Source organism: Rosa rugosa, chromosome 2, assembly GCF_958449725.1.
Source record: "Rosa rugosa chromosome 2, drRosRugo1.1, whole genome shotgun sequence".
Lineage (NCBI taxonomy): Eukaryota > Viridiplantae > Streptophyta > Magnoliopsida > Rosales > Rosaceae > Rosa > Rosa rugosa.
Genome location: NC_084821.1, coordinates 25870200 through 25887702, shown reverse-complemented (window position 1 = coordinate 25887702; position 17503 = coordinate 25870200). Strand labels below are relative to the sequence as shown.

At 39.1% G+C, this 17503-nt stretch overlaps 2 protein-coding genes across 4 annotated transcripts in view; one reads left to right on the top strand and one right to left on the bottom strand.

Moving 5' to 3' along the window:
- Positions 1-17503, bottom strand: part of LOC133733039 (E3 ubiquitin-protein ligase BIG BROTHER-like) — a 37541-nt gene that overhangs the window by 7988 nt on the left and 12050 nt on the right. The window lies entirely within an intron of this gene.
- On the top strand, positions 2874-10257 carry LOC133731975 (uncharacterized). Of its 3 annotated transcripts, none has more exons than XR_009856879.1 (8): positions 2874-3257; positions 3714-3775; positions 5045-7365; positions 8195-8347; positions 8459-8609; positions 8896-9044; positions 9618-9778; positions 9919-10257. XR_009856879.1 is itself a non-coding variant. In XM_062159426.1 (6 exons), exons 1-4 carry the CDS (start codon positions 7185-7187, stop codon positions 8929-8931), a joined length of 492 nt encoding a protein of 163 aa, XP_062015410.1. In that variant the 5' UTR covers positions 6987-7184; the 3' UTR covers positions 8932-9044; positions 9618-9778; positions 9919-10257. The 3 variants fall into 3 exon arrangements, 1 of the variants encoding a protein (XP_062015410.1); XR_009856878.1 differs by having other exon boundaries at positions 2877-3257; positions 8312-8347; XM_062159426.1 differs by lacking the exons at positions 2874-3257; positions 3714-3775 and having other exon boundaries at positions 6987-7365; positions 8224-8347.

Here is a 17503-nt window from a genome sequence, read left to right as displayed (position 1 = left end):
TTTTTTGTTCTTTATCATTTGAGTTGGACGTTCATTTGATTACAAGATTAGAAACACTATTATGTTTATATAACATGAATCATCTGTTTAGGCCCGTAGGGATCTCAAAATCTAAGGGCTTAGTTACTAGAATATGGGTTTTCTGGTATATACATCAAATCATCAATCTGTTGTTTCTGAAAGTGATATGATTTGCTTTTTGAGGAAATAATCTAGTGTTTATAATTACTTTAGTTTCAGCTGCATTGGGCTATCTATTGTGTTTAATTTGTTTGTTCTTTATGTTTATCAGAATGTGAATCATGTAATGCCCAGCTAATCTTGATTTCCTATTATTTACAATTATGTTTTCTAACCTTGCAGCATGGCACGTAGAATTATGCAAAGAAGGGAAAAAGTTAAGCTTGCATTAACATTCATGATCAATGTATTCAATATTATATATGTGTATGATGTGTCTTGCCGTAGAAAGACATTATAGAAAATATTGAAAGTAAGTATCCAAAGTTGAAGGTTTAAGTACCTCTTCTAAATTGAAAGTAAGTCAGATTATCATGGCTGATCCAATGAAAGTGAGTCTTCTTCTTAGTCTTCCTAGCTGGAGATGTTAAAAAAGAATGGGTGGAAGAATTGCTTCAATAAATTATTTTGAGTTTTGAATAAAGCCTCTTGCTGGGTTCAAGCCACCAAGACATGAAGTTTTGGTTGGTTTTAGTTATTTATAATTGAGATCATTCTTATTTCCACTTGGATTGAACACAAATGTATTGCTTTTGCTGTTTAATAAAATAATGTTTACTTGGCATATTTATCTTTCTGTTTTTACGTGACAAGTTCAATATATGATGAAGTTGATGAGTTGATATCGAGATGGCTTGATGACTTGCTTATGTAGTTAATCTCTTGTATGAGAGTTTGATTGTGTTCCAAACTTTCAGCTCATACAATTGGGTCAAGTCCCTATATACAATATGATAGACGTAAGCAATTTCTGTGGTTTTTTGTTTTGATGTTATATTTGTACTTTAAATTAGTAAAAGGGTGTTATTGGAAATTACAATTTTCTATTTCATTCTTATGACTTACCAAACACGACGATAGGAATGGAAAAATTAAGGGGCCGTGACCACTTACCCAATTTTAGCCCAAAAATTGCCCACTTACTCCACCAAGAGTTTTTTAACCTCATTTACCCAATCTAACAGTGTTTGACAGTATTGCCCTCATTTTAATTAACAAATTACACTCATATCTCTCTCTCCTCCCCCTCATTGATTTCTCTCTCTCTCTTTCTCTAACCTCGTCTCAGGCTCTCTCTCTCTCTAAGCCACCACGCCCACCACTCCACCGTCAATGTCGGCCTCCACCGCCGCCGCTCTGTCCCACCGTCGAACCACTAGAGGATGACGCAATCCAACTCCACGATCCCAACCCCTCTGGGCTTCGCCAGTTTTGTTCATCAGATGTCCGGGAAGCTCCGAAGCTCCACGCTTGAATCGGGTCTGGGCTTCGCCGGTTTTGTTCGTCAGATGTCCGGGAAGCTCCGAAGCTCCACGCTTGAATCGGGTCTGGGCTTCGCCGGTTTTGTTTGTCAGATGTCCGGGAAGCAACGAAGCTCCACGCCGGAATCGGGTCTGGGCTTCGCTTGCAGGTCTCTGACGACGTCAAAACTGTGGTCTATTGGGGGGCAATAGACAGATTATTGCCCCCCAATAATTTCTTAATTGTGGTTAATTAATCATTGAAATTAGAGTTTTGATAAGTCTTATGTTGTTTTGAGTTTATTAAAGTACAATAATCTGTCAATGATAGAAACTGGTGATTTTTGGGGTGGTCTATTGGGAGGCAATAGACAGATTATTGCCCTGCAATAATGTCTTAACTGTGGTTCATTTATTACAGGTCATTTCAACAAAAAGCTGCTAGATTCATTAACCAAAATAATTAGGTTTATTGGGGGGTCATAAAAAGTTTATTGCCCCCCAATAATTTTTTTATAGATGGTCAGAAGTAACTCAGTTTGGTTTTAAATTAGTTTACAAAAGTACAGGTATTCAAATTCAATACTTGGTGAATTTAAGTCCCCAAACAATCAGGTTATGAGCGCCCATTTTGGCACAACGACCACAACGAATTGGCTTTTTTTTCACACTCACCACTTGACTTGAACCGCTTCACCCTAGGCCTCCCGGGTGGCCTCTTAACAAGAATAAATGCACCTAACAACAAAAGGATCACCCATATTCCTACAAAAAATAACAAAATAAATATATTATTGCCCCGCAATAAACAGATTATTCCCCCCAATAATATATCAGAAATACCAAAACACATTAGAAGCAGTCTTTAATCACAAAGGAAAATATCACTGAACACAATTATAGAGACTTTATAACAATTAAGACACATTATTGCCTCTCAATAGGAAGATTATTGCCCCCAATAATATTGCCCCCCAATAATCTTGACTCCGGTTGACGATTTTGCCCACAATTCCAGTCATTTTGCAACAATTCTGGTTGACCATTTGCCTTCACACTGATTTGATGTGACGTCCCGAACCTAAATTTACCAGTTTACGAGTCTTTCGATGGGTAAACGACATTTACATTTACTTTTTTGGCTCCGTTTCGACATTTTAGAGGCCCTAAAAGTTGGCTTTTTGTTCGGGTCAAAATTTGAGAAAATGTTCTTCATGAAAGTTGTAGAGAACGTTAAACCGAGCGCGTGCATATGTGGTACGTAAAAATCGGAGTTCGTATGCGAAAGTTATAAGCGAAAAGGTAAAATTACTGTTCATGGTAACTTTCTATAAATAGGACGAGTTACTGTGGTAACTCGTCATTTTCTCTCTCCCCGATTTTCTCTCCCTCTTCCCCCGCGTCGCCCTCTCTCCTTCTTTTTCCGATTTCTTCACCGTCCGGCGTCCGATTGACGTGATTCCAGTTGTCCTTGGACCGTCTCTTCCTCCTCTACACGATGGTACCAGTGGGTATCGGCGATTCGGCCGGCAAACCCCGAATTTATGCAAGCATTGTTACTGTAGCAGTTTGTTTCTCCGGCGAAATTCTCCAGTTTCCGGCTATCTTCGGCGGTGAAATTGGCTCTATTAGGAGCGCCTCGGGTCACTGATCATCTTCCCTCAAGACTTCTAGTTGGAATTTCCACGTTTGGAAGGTGAATTTGAAGGATTTCCAAATTTGTGGGTTTGGAGATTTCCGGGTTTGTGTTCATCGGCAAAATTGGAGCATTTCAAGGTATTTTCTCACTTGGTCACAGTTAATGTTGAGATGATTCTGTGGTTGAAATCTGGTGGCCGGAGGAGGAGTTGGCCGCCGCATGAACAGTGTAGCTGCATGAATAGTGCGACGGTGAATAGTGCGGTGTATGAACAGTGATTTATATTCTGTTTTTTTTAGCTAGTTAAATCCTATAAATATTGTAGAGCTTGTATATGAAATTTGGTGAATTTTGGAGAAGCTTGGAATTAATTATGAATTTTTGAAGTTTAGGGTTTCGATTATCGAATTACGAGAATCCGGCCGTCGGATATCTCTCGGTTCTGCCTTGGAACCTTTAAATTAACGAAATGGTATTAGTGGTAAAATTTGGGTTGAATCAGAGAAGAAGTGGCGAGATGATTTATGAGGATTTGATTTTGAGAATCGTATTTAATTGTTGAATAGTTATTCACGAATTATAATTGTGTACAGGGCGATATACCGAACTATTGCTCGATGAAGGAACTCGTATGCGTGATCGCCTAAATAGTACTGTGAGTGGACATTTGTTTTTAAATTAATTATGCATGCAGTATTATTATTTCCTTCCAATTGAGATTTAAATTATGTTTTGAATTATTGGGTTTTATGGTTTATTGAGCGTTGATTTATCGGGATTTATTCATGAATTACGAGATTAGTATTGAAATTCCTTCCCGAGGGCTTTTAGTAGATTTTTGAGATAGTTATTCAGGAGTTATTGAGTTGAGAAATGATTTTCGGGAAGTGACTGATTAAGAAAATATTATGAGAATTATTGATTTCGAATATCAGTTGATACGATGATATACGAGTACGAAGGATTTAGTAAATATTTGAGCATAGTTGAATTATCGAGATTTATTGAGTTTTGAGCTTTTCAGCCTTGAAGTAAGATTGAGTTTTCTTTCCGAAAGCATTTATTGATTTACAGAGTATTTGATTTATGCTTTCGAGGATTTATTGAGATATTGATGTATGAGTTAGCGGGATAATCCTGAGTTATGCTTTCAGTGGATTATTAATGATTTATTGAAGTATTATCGAGTTTATTTCCGAAAGCAGGTAATTGTAAGAGGCTGTTTCCAGTTTATTGAGGAGGCTATTCAGTTTATTGAGGAGGTTATTTACGGCGCATGCGCATATTACCTAGTTGGCAGTCCCTTCTAGGTAATAATCTGGTTGGCAGTCCCTTCCAGACTATATTCCGGTTGGCAGTCCCTTCCGATGCGTCATTTGGGTGGCAGTCCCTCCCAAATGGCATGAGATGGTTAGTTGGCAGTCCCTTCTATCCACCGCCTCCTATTCCGGTTGGCAGTCCCTTCCGATGCGTTATTTGGGTGGCAGTCCCTTCCAGATGACATGAGGTAGTTAGTCGGCAGTCCCGTCTACTACCTGTGGTTAGTTGGCAGTCCCTTCTACCACCGCCTCCTATTCCGGTTGGCAGTCCCTTCCGATGCGTCATCTGGGTGGCAGTCCCTCCCAGATGGCATGAGATGACTAGACAGCAGTCCTTTCGAGTTATCAAGCAAGCCTCTTGAAAAGGATGTTTTTATAAGGATTGAGGATGAGATTTTAAGATGTTTTATTTCTACGCGATTAGATTGCAGTAAAGATGATGATTAAAAGTATTTTTCAAGATTGTTACTGCATGCGAGATTTTAGAGAATAACTTGGGAAAACATTAAGTTTTACTTATTCATTCGAAATTACTTATTTTTCGTCCACTCACTCTAACGGATTTTAAATGTTTTCCCCTGGGCCCTTCGGTTTTAAATGCCCAGTTTGCAGGCCAGTTTAGCTTGAGGTCGAGCGTACTTGGGGTTGAGGCATAGCTGTCATAGCTTCCGCATTATAAAAGCATCGGTCATTTATCTTGCTTTCTATTCTCTTGTTCGCCTGTACATTAGATTGCTCTGATAACCTATGAGATTAATATTCTTAAATTCAGAATTGTTTATGAAATGAGATATGTGAGATGTTGTGATATAGGGAGCAGGGTGGCTCCAGGAGAATAAGGATGGATGATTTAGAAGTGTGGATGTTTTTCTACAGGTTTTGGGTTGTCCATTTTTAGGGGAAGTTCTGTCAAATTTTTGGTAGAATTTCTTCTAAAGTGGGCCCCGCAGGGCCTCTTCGGATTTCAGGGTGAAATCCGGGGCGGGTCCTGTCATTTGACTCCGATTGTAACGACTCTGGTTGCAGCCCGGGACCGGAGATACAATCAAGTTGCGATTTCCGAGATGATCAGTCGCCGGCGAGAGAGACAGAAGCAAATCGAATACGTACCCGATTCTACTGGCGGTCGTAGATTCCTTCAGAAGGTCCAACCCGGCCTCGCCGAGCTTCTCAGCGACGAGGACCGTCGGTTTGGCGTCGAGCCTGGCCGCGAAGAGCACGACGACGAGTTTCGGCGCGGCGATGGTGAGAGCCGGCGTCGTGGGCGACCAGCTGGAGGGATGGAGGGAGGGAGAGAGAGATCCGACGTCGTCTGGAGAGAGAGAGAGAGAGAGATAGAGAAATCAGTGAGGGGGGGAGGAGAGAGAAATCGGTGGGGGAGAGAGAGAGACTGAGAGGAGAGAGATTGATCAGGGCAAAACAGTCCAAAAATATGAAGAAAACAGGTCCAACTCTTAGAGTTTTGGGTAAGTGGAGTTTAAAAATAAAAATTGTTGTGTAAGTGGGCAATCTCTTAGAGTGTTTGGGTAAATGGGGTTAATTAACCCCAAAATTGGGTAAATGATCATTTCCCCAAAAATTAATTCCAGAATTTAATTTCCAATATGTTCCAAACACCCACATGGAAATTCCAAAACCTATTCCATTCCATATCAGTTTGGAAAGGAAAATAAATCATTTTCCTGTTTCGACATTCCGGCCAACCGAACGGGGCATTAAGGAAAACTATGGTCTAGAGTACCTGAGAAGGACTTAGATACAGGAATTATCATCTAGAGAAACACAAGAATCTGTTAATTGCATTGAAACATAAATAAGATTGTTAGTGGTTGATTCTGAAACCTTAGGTTTTATCATTATTTGTTTGTTTCTTTCTTTCTTTAATTTTCACATTATTTGTTTAGTCGAAAACCTTAAAACCATATCTTCTTTAGTTTGATTGTTTATGTGTTTGGATTAATTAGGTTAGGATTTAAATTAATTATCAATCCTCTGTTGGAACGACCCCGTACTTGCACACTATACTGTAATCTGTACCATCAACAGACGGTACCGCAGCACACAGTTAAATTCCAAGGTTTCTTGAATGATAGATTAGTTCGTTCCAGTATAAACCTTAGCTAAAACATTCCCTTGTTACCACCATAATATCATTTTTTTTTTTATTGGAACCATAGTATCCTATGGAATAGAGAATGTAGTGAAACAAATAGATCAATAGATTCAGATCAGATGAATTGATAATAGAATTGTATCATCTAATTGGTTCCTAAGAGAAAGTGTGGAACTACTAGCTCTAACCTCGTAAGTCATGCTATCAGGGTCAATGTTGTCTTCCAAAATAACCTGCATATTTCACAGCACAAAAGCTTCTATTTATTAACATTTTAAACTATCGTGATGCTTCTTAGATAAACACAAACTTATAAAATAGTTTTAAGGCAACACTACAACAAATATGGCCTATAGATACCATTCAATCCCCACAATTACATCAATGGTGACAGCACCCAAAAAATACTCACCATTCCTTTTTTTTCTTTGGTCCGACACTCACCAAAGCCCACAAACGTGTCCCTGCAATCTAAAACAAATATTTGTCTAACTATTCACAACTCACCAAACGCGTCTTTGTGTATATCAATCAAGGGCAAAGCCCTCTCCTCAGAAACAAAACGCTAATTCCTGTTTGGATCTCTCTCTCTCGTCCTCCTTCTCCTTCCTGTATCTCTCGATCTCTCAATCATGAACAAGGTAGTAGATCCAAAATCCATGCAGATCCCCCACTATCGATTTTGGATCTGCTCCGATGGTGAAGTTTCTGCTGGAGCATTTGGAGAAATCTGGGTGTGGGATATTAGACGGGTCTTGCTGGGCCGTTCATTGCGAGAAGAAGATTGCCGGAGTATACACCCGCCGCGGATGGGTACTATACATTTTACCTTTTCTCTTTGTTTCGACTACTTTGTGTTGAAATTGGAATGATTTTGATTATTACAAATGTGACAAACTTCACTTTGTAGTTGAGGAATGAACTAAAGTCTTTCCTAGGATGAGTGTTTGCGTCATTTGGGTTGCTCTCTACCTCTTTTAAGAGTTCGGCTTCATCGATTGTAAACTATGGCGAGAATTTCATACCCATATAAAATCTTTGTAATGAATCTCAGATCCGCCCAAAACGTACAGCAAATTATCTCTCTTTTTGAATTTTAGGATGATGTTTGGTTGGTATTCTGGTTTGTGCTGTTGCATGCTTCCTTCTTCATGGCAGATCTAAATTTTGGGTTTATTAAAATAACGAATCTTTTAATGATTTTATAATTTGATCAGCTATATTCGTTGCAACTCATAACTCTCTAGATAAGGTTTCCATGATGTGAAGTACGTATAGCATTTGTGACTTAGGAGTCAAAGATGTATTTGTGTGATACAAATTAACATTTGAATAGTTAGCTTACTGGTCTTAAGTCAATTTCTATTAAATTGATTTGATTCAGATTTACTGCTTTTAGTTTTCCGATCATTGTAAATATTTAATTTCTCAAGTGAAGTGCTCATTAGATTGCTCAAGGTATCCGGGCTTGAAAGATTTGAACCAATTTGGGTAAAGTTTCCCTGCCACTTAGTGTGCCCGCATTAATGTGAAACCCTTATCTTGGATGGATCATAAATCCTTAACTTACTCATACATCCCTTAAATCTATGTATTGCAGATTCTATATGCATGTGCCTTGATGCTCACTTTTTGTTTGCAGAAAAGCTCATTTCTTTACTAGTTTTTCAGTGTTGTTCATCACTATTGGCTTCTTTCATGTTGGTTATCCAAGATCTTCTGGTATACTGGTATCTGACCGCCCATATATTCTTTTCAGATACATGCATATTTCAGTTCCAGGCAATCAGTACAGGTATGTAATCTTCTGAGTTATAAACTGTCTTTGGCATTATATTTTATTATTGCTTTTTAGTTTTTCTCAATGGTTCACCTGGAATTCTTGTGTTAAACTGCATGTGTTCAGGATATTTGCAAACTCTAGTAATAATGGAACCAGTGAGCAACCTCTTGGTATATTACCTCATCAAATCCGTGGTTCCCTTGGACAGTTTTCGGAGATGACACTTGTGGGCCACTCCTCAGACAGTTTTGCACGACTTGCTGCAGCGCGCATTGTAAGTTTTACGTTGAATCATCTATTTATATGAAACTTATATGGGGTTTATATTTAGTAATTGGTGCAAATACGAATTGCTATTACAACCATTGCATATGATTCAACAAAACTTGTAGTTTTCAGTACTTGTACCTGGTAGCAGTCTAGCAGGCATCTCATTCTATTTCTTTGTGTCAATAAAACTAGAGAACCCTCTACAATATATTTTCTAGGTATTGAGTTAGACGAGAATGAAATTAGGATTTCATTATGTAAGCAGCAATAACATTTTTCTTTTTGCGCAGAAACTGAGGCTTTGTAATATAACAAAGGAGGAGTAGGATAAGGGCCTCTGAAGAATTATTATTCTCTGTGGACATGGCAGCTTGGAGACTCTCCTCCTTACTCTCCCACTCTCTCTCTGCTGGGTCTGCTTCTAAGCTTCTCTCTCAAGGTGTGCATGACACTACCTTCACCTTTTTATTCTTTACTTTTTGCAGTCTTCTGTTTAGCTCTCGTGGGTTTAGGTTCTATACTGCACCTGTGAATCAACATACTTCTGGAATAGTACACATGCTTTGTGAATAAATATAGTAAATAAAAGCTAGCCTAGTGTTTATGTCTTATCTCAGCAATGAAAGCTTCCCCTGAAACAATAGTCTAATGTTTAGTTTATTTTATTTATGCATGATCTGATCATCTTACAATGGTTGAATATGCAATATTTGATCATCTTACAATGGTTGGTTCTCTTGTCCACATCGAAACTGAAGGTGGAAGCTCATTCTAATGTTTTTAGTTAACCTATCATTCTATTGCGTTCTATTTAATCCAGTGGAGCTGTGTATTGAAGTTGGTGTTTTATTGGAAGCTTGAGCAGTTTAGTGATTTGGTAGTGCAGGAAAATCAAGGAGACTGATTTTTGTTTTGAGGTCTCCTTTGTTTGACTAGACTGCTATATTTTAGTACTATAGTTGCACTTGTATATTCGAAGTTTCCTGTCTAATATAACCTGTGAATTTTGCAGGTGCAGGCAAATGGTATGGCAGCATACTTTGTGACATTGACTACATATCTTGGCCTTTGGTGTGGCAGAATATTACTTGCGTGACATACTTTCTCCACCAAATGGTATGGCAGAATATTACTTTGCTTGACAGTTTCTTCTGGATATCAGACGTATATAAGGTAATCATATACCCATTTCCTTAAGCTTGTGTTTTCGGAATTTCAATTGTTCCACAACAAAAAATTTTAGTTGATATTTCATATTATGGCTTTGTAAGTGTTATATATTCTAAATATTCCTTTCATTTTATTTGATGTAGTCATCCATGGAGGAGAAGAGGAAATTGCAGATACCATGCCTAGAATTAAGGCTGCCAAGAATTGTTCTTTTCAGAGAATTGAATTTGTATATTAATTTTAATTTTTTTTTAATATGAAATATTGCAGTCACCATTGCTAGAATAGTGTGTTTTCTGGTCATGGGGCCCACAGTTTGAAAGTCACCAAAAAATATGATAGTGCCTTTTTGAGTCTTTGTCACGCCAGCAATGGCAACCCTTCAAATTTTGGTGTCTAAGATGGTGGCTATTGCCATTACACACCAATCATATTTGTCTTTTACTTCAATCCACACCGTTGTGAATGGTGTTTATAGCTCAGTTTTGTTGTAGTGCAATAATAGCGAGAGCAAAATTTCTGGTAACGGAAGCTATGATTACCAACACCGTGGATAAGCTAAATTACCTGATAATCATGGGAGTTCTGATATCTTCGAGGGGCTGAAATATAAGAGGATACTTCAGTATGAATGAAAAGTTGTCAAATGTCAAACATCTATTACATTGATGAGAACACCAAATGATATTAGGATCGAACAAGGACCCAAGCAGAAGAGACCATAGCAGCCACGACCAGTAGACCCAAACTAAAGAAGAGACATGACTGAAAAAATAGGACAATATTCAACCAATTCATAGCTCAAAATCATATACATAGTTGAAATATAAAATTGAAGAAATCGTTCCAACCTTTGAAATAAGATATCCAAGTATATGATCAATTTCTTTGCCAAAAAAAAAAAAGAGTATATGATCAATTTAAAGGCAACGCTCTATTCAAAGAAAGTTTATTTTACAAGAGAGAACATATTAAATTTTTCTGTAGAATTCAAGCAAAGAACTACTTTCAAGAATGCAACCTGACTATCCATGTTTGGAAACTCATGACCATTGAACATATTTAGTCAATGTTTCATTGTTTTATCTTCTAAATCATATTTTTACTCTTCTACAGGGCCACTCATTTAGTTAGGACCCAGAAAGAAAACAAGTAGACTATAATTATATATATCACCTCCCGGAACCCCATCTCCCATCACAAAAAGAAAAGCACATAGAACATACACTCTCTGGGGTTGTCACATGTGGAAGTGTTTGCACTTCCTTCGCATGGTGGATCCCTTGCCACATTCTGTTCATTAGGAATAGTTGAAGTGACGGAGCATAAGAAAGCATGCTATAATCTAGAAGAGATAGTTCTGCAAGGTAGTTTGCCAAGCACTCCAACTGCATTGATGGAAGCTCATTGGCCCCTTGAGCAGCACGAACAAATCGCCTTAAGAAATATTTAGTTGTTGCGGCTGTCATTTCAAACTTCAAGTAATTCAAAACAGAAGATTCCATTTCCAAGACCTCTTCCTTGAAATATGTGTTATCAGTAATGTAACAAAACTCTTCAACCTGGCGTGCACAGATCTCCTCATATTTTGATGCAATCATCATCCAAGCAACACCAAGTAACTGTAACCGTTGTCTATTCATAGGATTCCGTGAAAGATATCGGTCTATGTAGTTCACAGTCAAATATAATGTAAAATTGTATTTTGAATACACTAAACTAGTGTGAGAGTAAATTGTGTTATGGATACACCAATAGTTACTGCTTCTCTCCTTATAGAACTCCATTAGGTAGATTTTAGGGGGTGTATTCAATCTAGATTTTAAATGATTCTGTTTGATTTTTTATAATCCGTGGATTATATATCATGGATTTTGCAGAATTCGTGGATTGTTTTTATTCCATATGGATTTAAACAGATTCTAATGTATTGTATTTTGCAAGATTTGTTTGAATTTTGATAAATTCATGGATTGTTACTTTGAAGGGCTTTCCTAATTTACATGTTGCATAGCATCAAAAGAGAATTCAACTCCTGCATTTTTTTGCTCGACTAAAAGAAAATTTTGAAGCAGATAAACAATTGAACATGATGAGATTGAGATAAACAATATAGCTTGATGAGATTTGTTGGACAACATGTATTAGCATTTCAACCCAGCTATTTACCTTTTTAATTACACTCGAACTGGTTAATGCTTCTCCTTATTTTGTAATGTTATATCCATGATTGTCATGAACTACAAATAAATAAACTTGGCACAAAGATAACCAACTATGAGCTGTTGGGTTCCCTTTCTACAAATTGCATATAAATCAAGAAATTGTTCCACATAATCTAGATGAGAATTCTAAGTGGCTCGAAGTGATACCTCTGATGCAAATAAAGTATCACATAGAAAATTGGGAGCAACATCAGAGTCAATATGGAAATAGCACTGCATTGGAGAATTAGGCAGAAGATACTAAAATGGCACAAAAAGACTATAGTAACCAGTCATTTGCAAAATCTACTGCACTAAGCATCTAGAGCTTTACATGTCCTCCTATAGAAAAGAGTTTCTGCTTTCGCGAACAAGTATGAGAATAACAGAACTGGTGCAAGAACTATTCTACAAATACATCAAAATGCAAATAAGCATCATTGCATCAGTAAATCAAGCTATAACTATCTTGTGCAATATTAACAAAAGATTATATGGAGGGGGCGGCAAAAAACAACCAAGTAACATTAGAATAAAGATAGTAGAGCTTCTGTTGATAACAAACATTGGTGGCAAAATACCTATTACTTTTTTTTTAGCATCTTTCAAATTAACAAGGCAAGCATACCCTGTCTGCAAACTCAAATACTTCTATAAACAATTACGTTATTGGCAAATACAAAGTCATTACTCATAACAAACCATGCTTTTCCTTTTCAACTGAAAGATTACACATTATCCATAAACACATTAAGCTGCACAATAGAAGCATCTGGCAAAGTGCTTAAAGAAAAAAGGGAGAAGCAAACAGTTTGTCGAGAAAGACCTTGATAGAACCTCAACTCAAGCTAATCAAGTCTAGCAAGTAGACACTGCACTTGAAAAAAAAAATGATTCAAACAAGATAACGTAGTACAATAAAAGTCCTGAACACTTAAAACTGTCAAGCATTGAGATGAAATTTAAATGGGATATTCTCAAAAGCACCATTGCAATCACACAAGACCAAAAAGCTCCTACCTTCGCTGGAAACCAATGCTTAATACACAAACTTTATGTATGATACTGAATAATCAACATCAACTATAATTCATTGTTACATATGAAAAATTATACTCAGAAGAGGCTTTACTTTATTGCTCTGCAAATTCCCAACAAAAGGCCTCTCTAAATCTTCAGAGAGCTGAAAAACCCAAAACCAATAGTCATCAAAATCATACCTATTTCAATTATCTTGCTCAAAGCAGAAACTTGAGGAGCTTTCTCGACGATTCCATGGACGTAGTTCTCGCCGAAGCAGCGGTGGCCGGCGTCATATACTTGGTAGAGGACAACGGCCAGATTCGTCTTGCTCACTGCCACCACTCGGATCTCGTCGGCGCGACGACTGGATTTTTCTGCTGAGATGGATGGGGTAGAAAATTGAGCAGAGCGCGGTAGCTGCGACACGGTCAACTGCGGCAGAGCTGGACATATCTGATCGTCTTCTCCATATTGTCGTTCGTATTTTCATCTTCTCAATGAGAGAGAGAGAGAGAAAGAGAGAGAGGAAGAAAAAAAAAAAGGAAGACGTCGAAAGCTCAGCTCTAGAGAGCAGATTTCTGAAAGGGTTTGCTATTTATACCGAGGGTCCTAAAATCCTTCACAATCCATCACCTAACAGAAAGCTAGCCATTGCCACTATGCATCTCACAGAGAAGGCCTCGGACAGATGGTTCATGTTTAAACATGAATTTCCTAACTCTTGGCCAGGATTAGCTGATCTTCTGATGCGGGAATTCAGTGGCTACAATGTACTAGACTACCAAGCTGCCTTAGCCAGGATGTCCCAAACCGGTTCTGTTGAACAGTACAAGGACCAGTTCACCAAACTTTCTAGGAGGGCCCCAGGTTTCCCACAACAGGTGCTTTTGTCTTGTTTTCTTGGGGGATTGAAAGACAGCATTCGAGCTGATGTCAAGGCTCAAAAGCCTAGGACCCTGTATGAGGCATGTGAACTAGCAAAGATTTATGAGGAAAAGGAGCTACAACATCGAAGTTATGCCAGGAACACCTTTGGGAACAGGCAAAACACAGGCCTAGTTCCTAGGCAGCCAACCCCTCCAGTCCATAATCCAGCTCCTTTTCGACCTCCTCAACCAGCTGCTCAAGCTAGGCCACCACACAATCCACAGCCAGCTATTGGGAATAATATGGGGGGAGGTAACAGAAGACTGACTCAGGCTGAGTATCAAGAAAGGAGGGCCAGGAACCAATGTTTTTTCTGTGATGAGATTTTCAGACCTGGCCATAATTGTAGGAGAGGCCAGGCTATGATGGTCATGGAAGTAATGCAGGAAGAAATGGACATCCTCGACCCCAACCTCCAGGAGGAAGCCGGAGACCATGTTGGTAGGTTAGAGGAAAATGAGGCCCCAAATATCCACCTCAATGCAGTGGGAGATGGTGGTTGCAACTCCACTATGCAGCTAAAGGGATCATGCAATAAGAAGAAAAACTTACATGTCTTGATAGACTCAGGTGCATCCCATAATTTTGTCCATCCCACAGTATTAAAAAATGTGAAATCTTGTACACAGGTCATCAAACCATTGCAGGTAAGACTAGCCAGTGGGGAAATTAGGCAAACTTCCAAGTTGGCACAGCTTGAACTCAACCTGCAAGGCTACACTTTTACTGCAGATTATTATGTACTGCCGGTTTCTGGCTGTGAGCTTATCTTGGGAGCAAGCTGGTTAAAAACACTTGGGGATATCATCTGGAACTTTGAATTCATGACTATGAAATTTTATATTGGAGAACACATTTATTCATTACATGGTGAGACTGAAACTCAAGCCACTTTGATTGGGTGTAAAGCAATGACAAGATTACTGAAGAAGGAAAGAGAAGCAGTGTTGGTGCAATTATGTAGTAGCAATATCCTTCAACCTGACATGGCAGCCCCTCCAGAAATCCAAGAAGTGATATCCAAGTACCCTGAGATTTTTGAAGCTCCACAACATCTCCCCCTGCTAGAAAACAAGACCACAAGATAGAGCTGCTGCCTAATACTGCCCCGATTAATGTGAGGCCCTATAGGTACCCTCACTTCCAAAAGGGTGAAATTGAGAAAATCATTCAAGAACTACTAGACAATGGGGTGATCAGACCTAGTGTGAGCCCATTTTCCTCCCCTGTGCTGTTAGTAAAAAAAAAAGATGGGACATGGAGACTTTGTGTAGATTATAGAGCTTTAAATGCAGCCACTGTGAAAGATAAGTACCCAATCCCAGTGGTGGATGAACTTCTGGATGAAGTCAAGGGAGCAGTGATCTTCACTAAGTTAGACTTAAGATCAGGCTACCATCAGATAAGAATGAGTGAAGATGACGTCAGGAAGACTGCATTTAGGACTCACTCAGGCCATTATGAGTTCCTAGTGATGCCGTTTGGCCTCACCAATGCACCGTCCACATTCCAATCAGTAATGAATGACATTCTCAGAGATTTCCTCAGAAAGTCTGCTTTAGTTTTTTTTGATGACATCCTGATTTATAGCTCCTCTATGTCTGACCATGTGCATCATCTAGAACAAGTTTTTCAGAGACTACAACAACACTCTAAAAATCAAAGGAAGTAAGTGTAAGTTTGGGGTGCCTCAAGTGGAATACCTAGGCCATATCATAAGTGCAGAAGGAGTGGCAGTTGATCCTACAAAAATTGAGAGCATCAGTAAATGGCCAAAACCTGAAACACTCAAGGAGCTTAGAGGATTTCTTGGCTTAGCAGGGTATTATAGGAAGTATGTTAGAGGTTTTGGGATTATTGCCAAACCTTTAACTGACATGTTAAAAAAGGATGCGTTTCACTGGACCGCACAAGCCATATCTGCCTTTGAGGAGCTAAAGAAGGCACTAACCTCTACACCTGTCCTGGCTGTGCCTGATTTTCTAAGGAGTTTGTTATAGAGTGTGATGCATCAGATTTGGGCATTGGGGCTGTGTTGTCACAAGAGGGCCATCCGATTGCGTTCATGAGCAAGGCCCTGGCACAAAAGCATCTTGCTTTATCAGTCTATGATAAGGAAATGTTGGCAGTTGTTGCTGCAGTTCAACATTGGAGGCCATATCTCCTCGGACATCATTTTAAAATTTTTACAGATCACAGGACTATTGAGTATTTTTTGACTCAAAAGGTAACCACACCTGCTCAACAAAAGTGGCTGTTGAAGTTGCTAGGGTATGACTACACTATTCAGTACAAGTCTGGCATGAATAATGCGGCACCCGATGCTCTTTCCAGAAACCCCTCAATTTTCACACTTACTGGGGTATCACAACCGGTTCATACGTATGTATCTGAAGTACAACAGGCTTGTTTGAAAGATGCAGAGGCTCAAAGCATTTTGCAAACTTTACAGCAGGACCCTAATGGTAAGAAGCACTTCTCCATCATCAATTCCCAATTATTTTACAAAAACAAAATTTTTGTTCCTCAGATTGATGGCTGGAGAAAAAAGATTATTGCTGAGTTTCATGAAGGGCTAACTGGAGGCCATGCTGGCAGATCTAGAACTTACAAGAGAATCTGCAGAAATTTTGCATGGTCTGGGATGCAAAAAGATATTAAGGCATTTGTGGCAGAATGCGAAGTTTGTCAGCGAAACCATTATGAAACAATCAGACCTCCAGGCTTACTGCAACCATTGGCAATACCTGATAAAGCATGGAGTGACATTTCCATGGACTTCATTGATGCTTTACCTAGGTCTGAAGGTAAGACAACAATATGGGTGATAGTGGACAAGCTAACCAAGTATGCTCACTTTATTCCCTTAGCACATCCCTACACGGCCTCTACTCTAGCTCAAGTGTTTGTGCATAATTTTTTCAAGCTACATGGGATGCCAGCAAACATCATATCAGATAGGGACCCTGTGTTTCTAAGTTTGTTTTGGGAAGCTTTCTTCAAGTTACAAGGAACCAAACTCAGCAGGTCCTCTGCTTACCACCCTCAGTCTGATGGCCAAACTGAAAATTTAAACCGAACTCTGGAGCAGTATCTAAGATGTGTTGTGGGGGAAAAGCCACAGAGCTGGGTGCAGGCTTTACCTTGGGCTGAGTGGTGGTATAACACTGCCTACCACTCTGCCATTATGATGTCCCCTTTTGAGGCTCTTTATGGATATGCTCCTCCTCCTATCTGTCCATATTCACCAGGGTCCTCCACACTTGCTCAGATTGATCAGCAGTTAAGAAGTCGAGATGAGCTATTGGCCTTACTTAAAAGGAATTTAGTAAAGGCTCAAGCCAGAATGAAAGGGTTTCATGACAGGAAGCATTCGGAAAGAACGTTTGCAGTCGGGGATATGGTCTATCTCAAGCTGCAACCATACAGACAACAAACTCTGCATCAAGGTGCCTTTCACAAGCTCTCAGCCAAGTATTATGGCCCCTTTGTTGTGACTAAGAGGATAGGATCAGTGGCTTATCGACTTAAACTGCCAGCTAATGCAAAAATCCACAATGTGTTTCACGTGTCA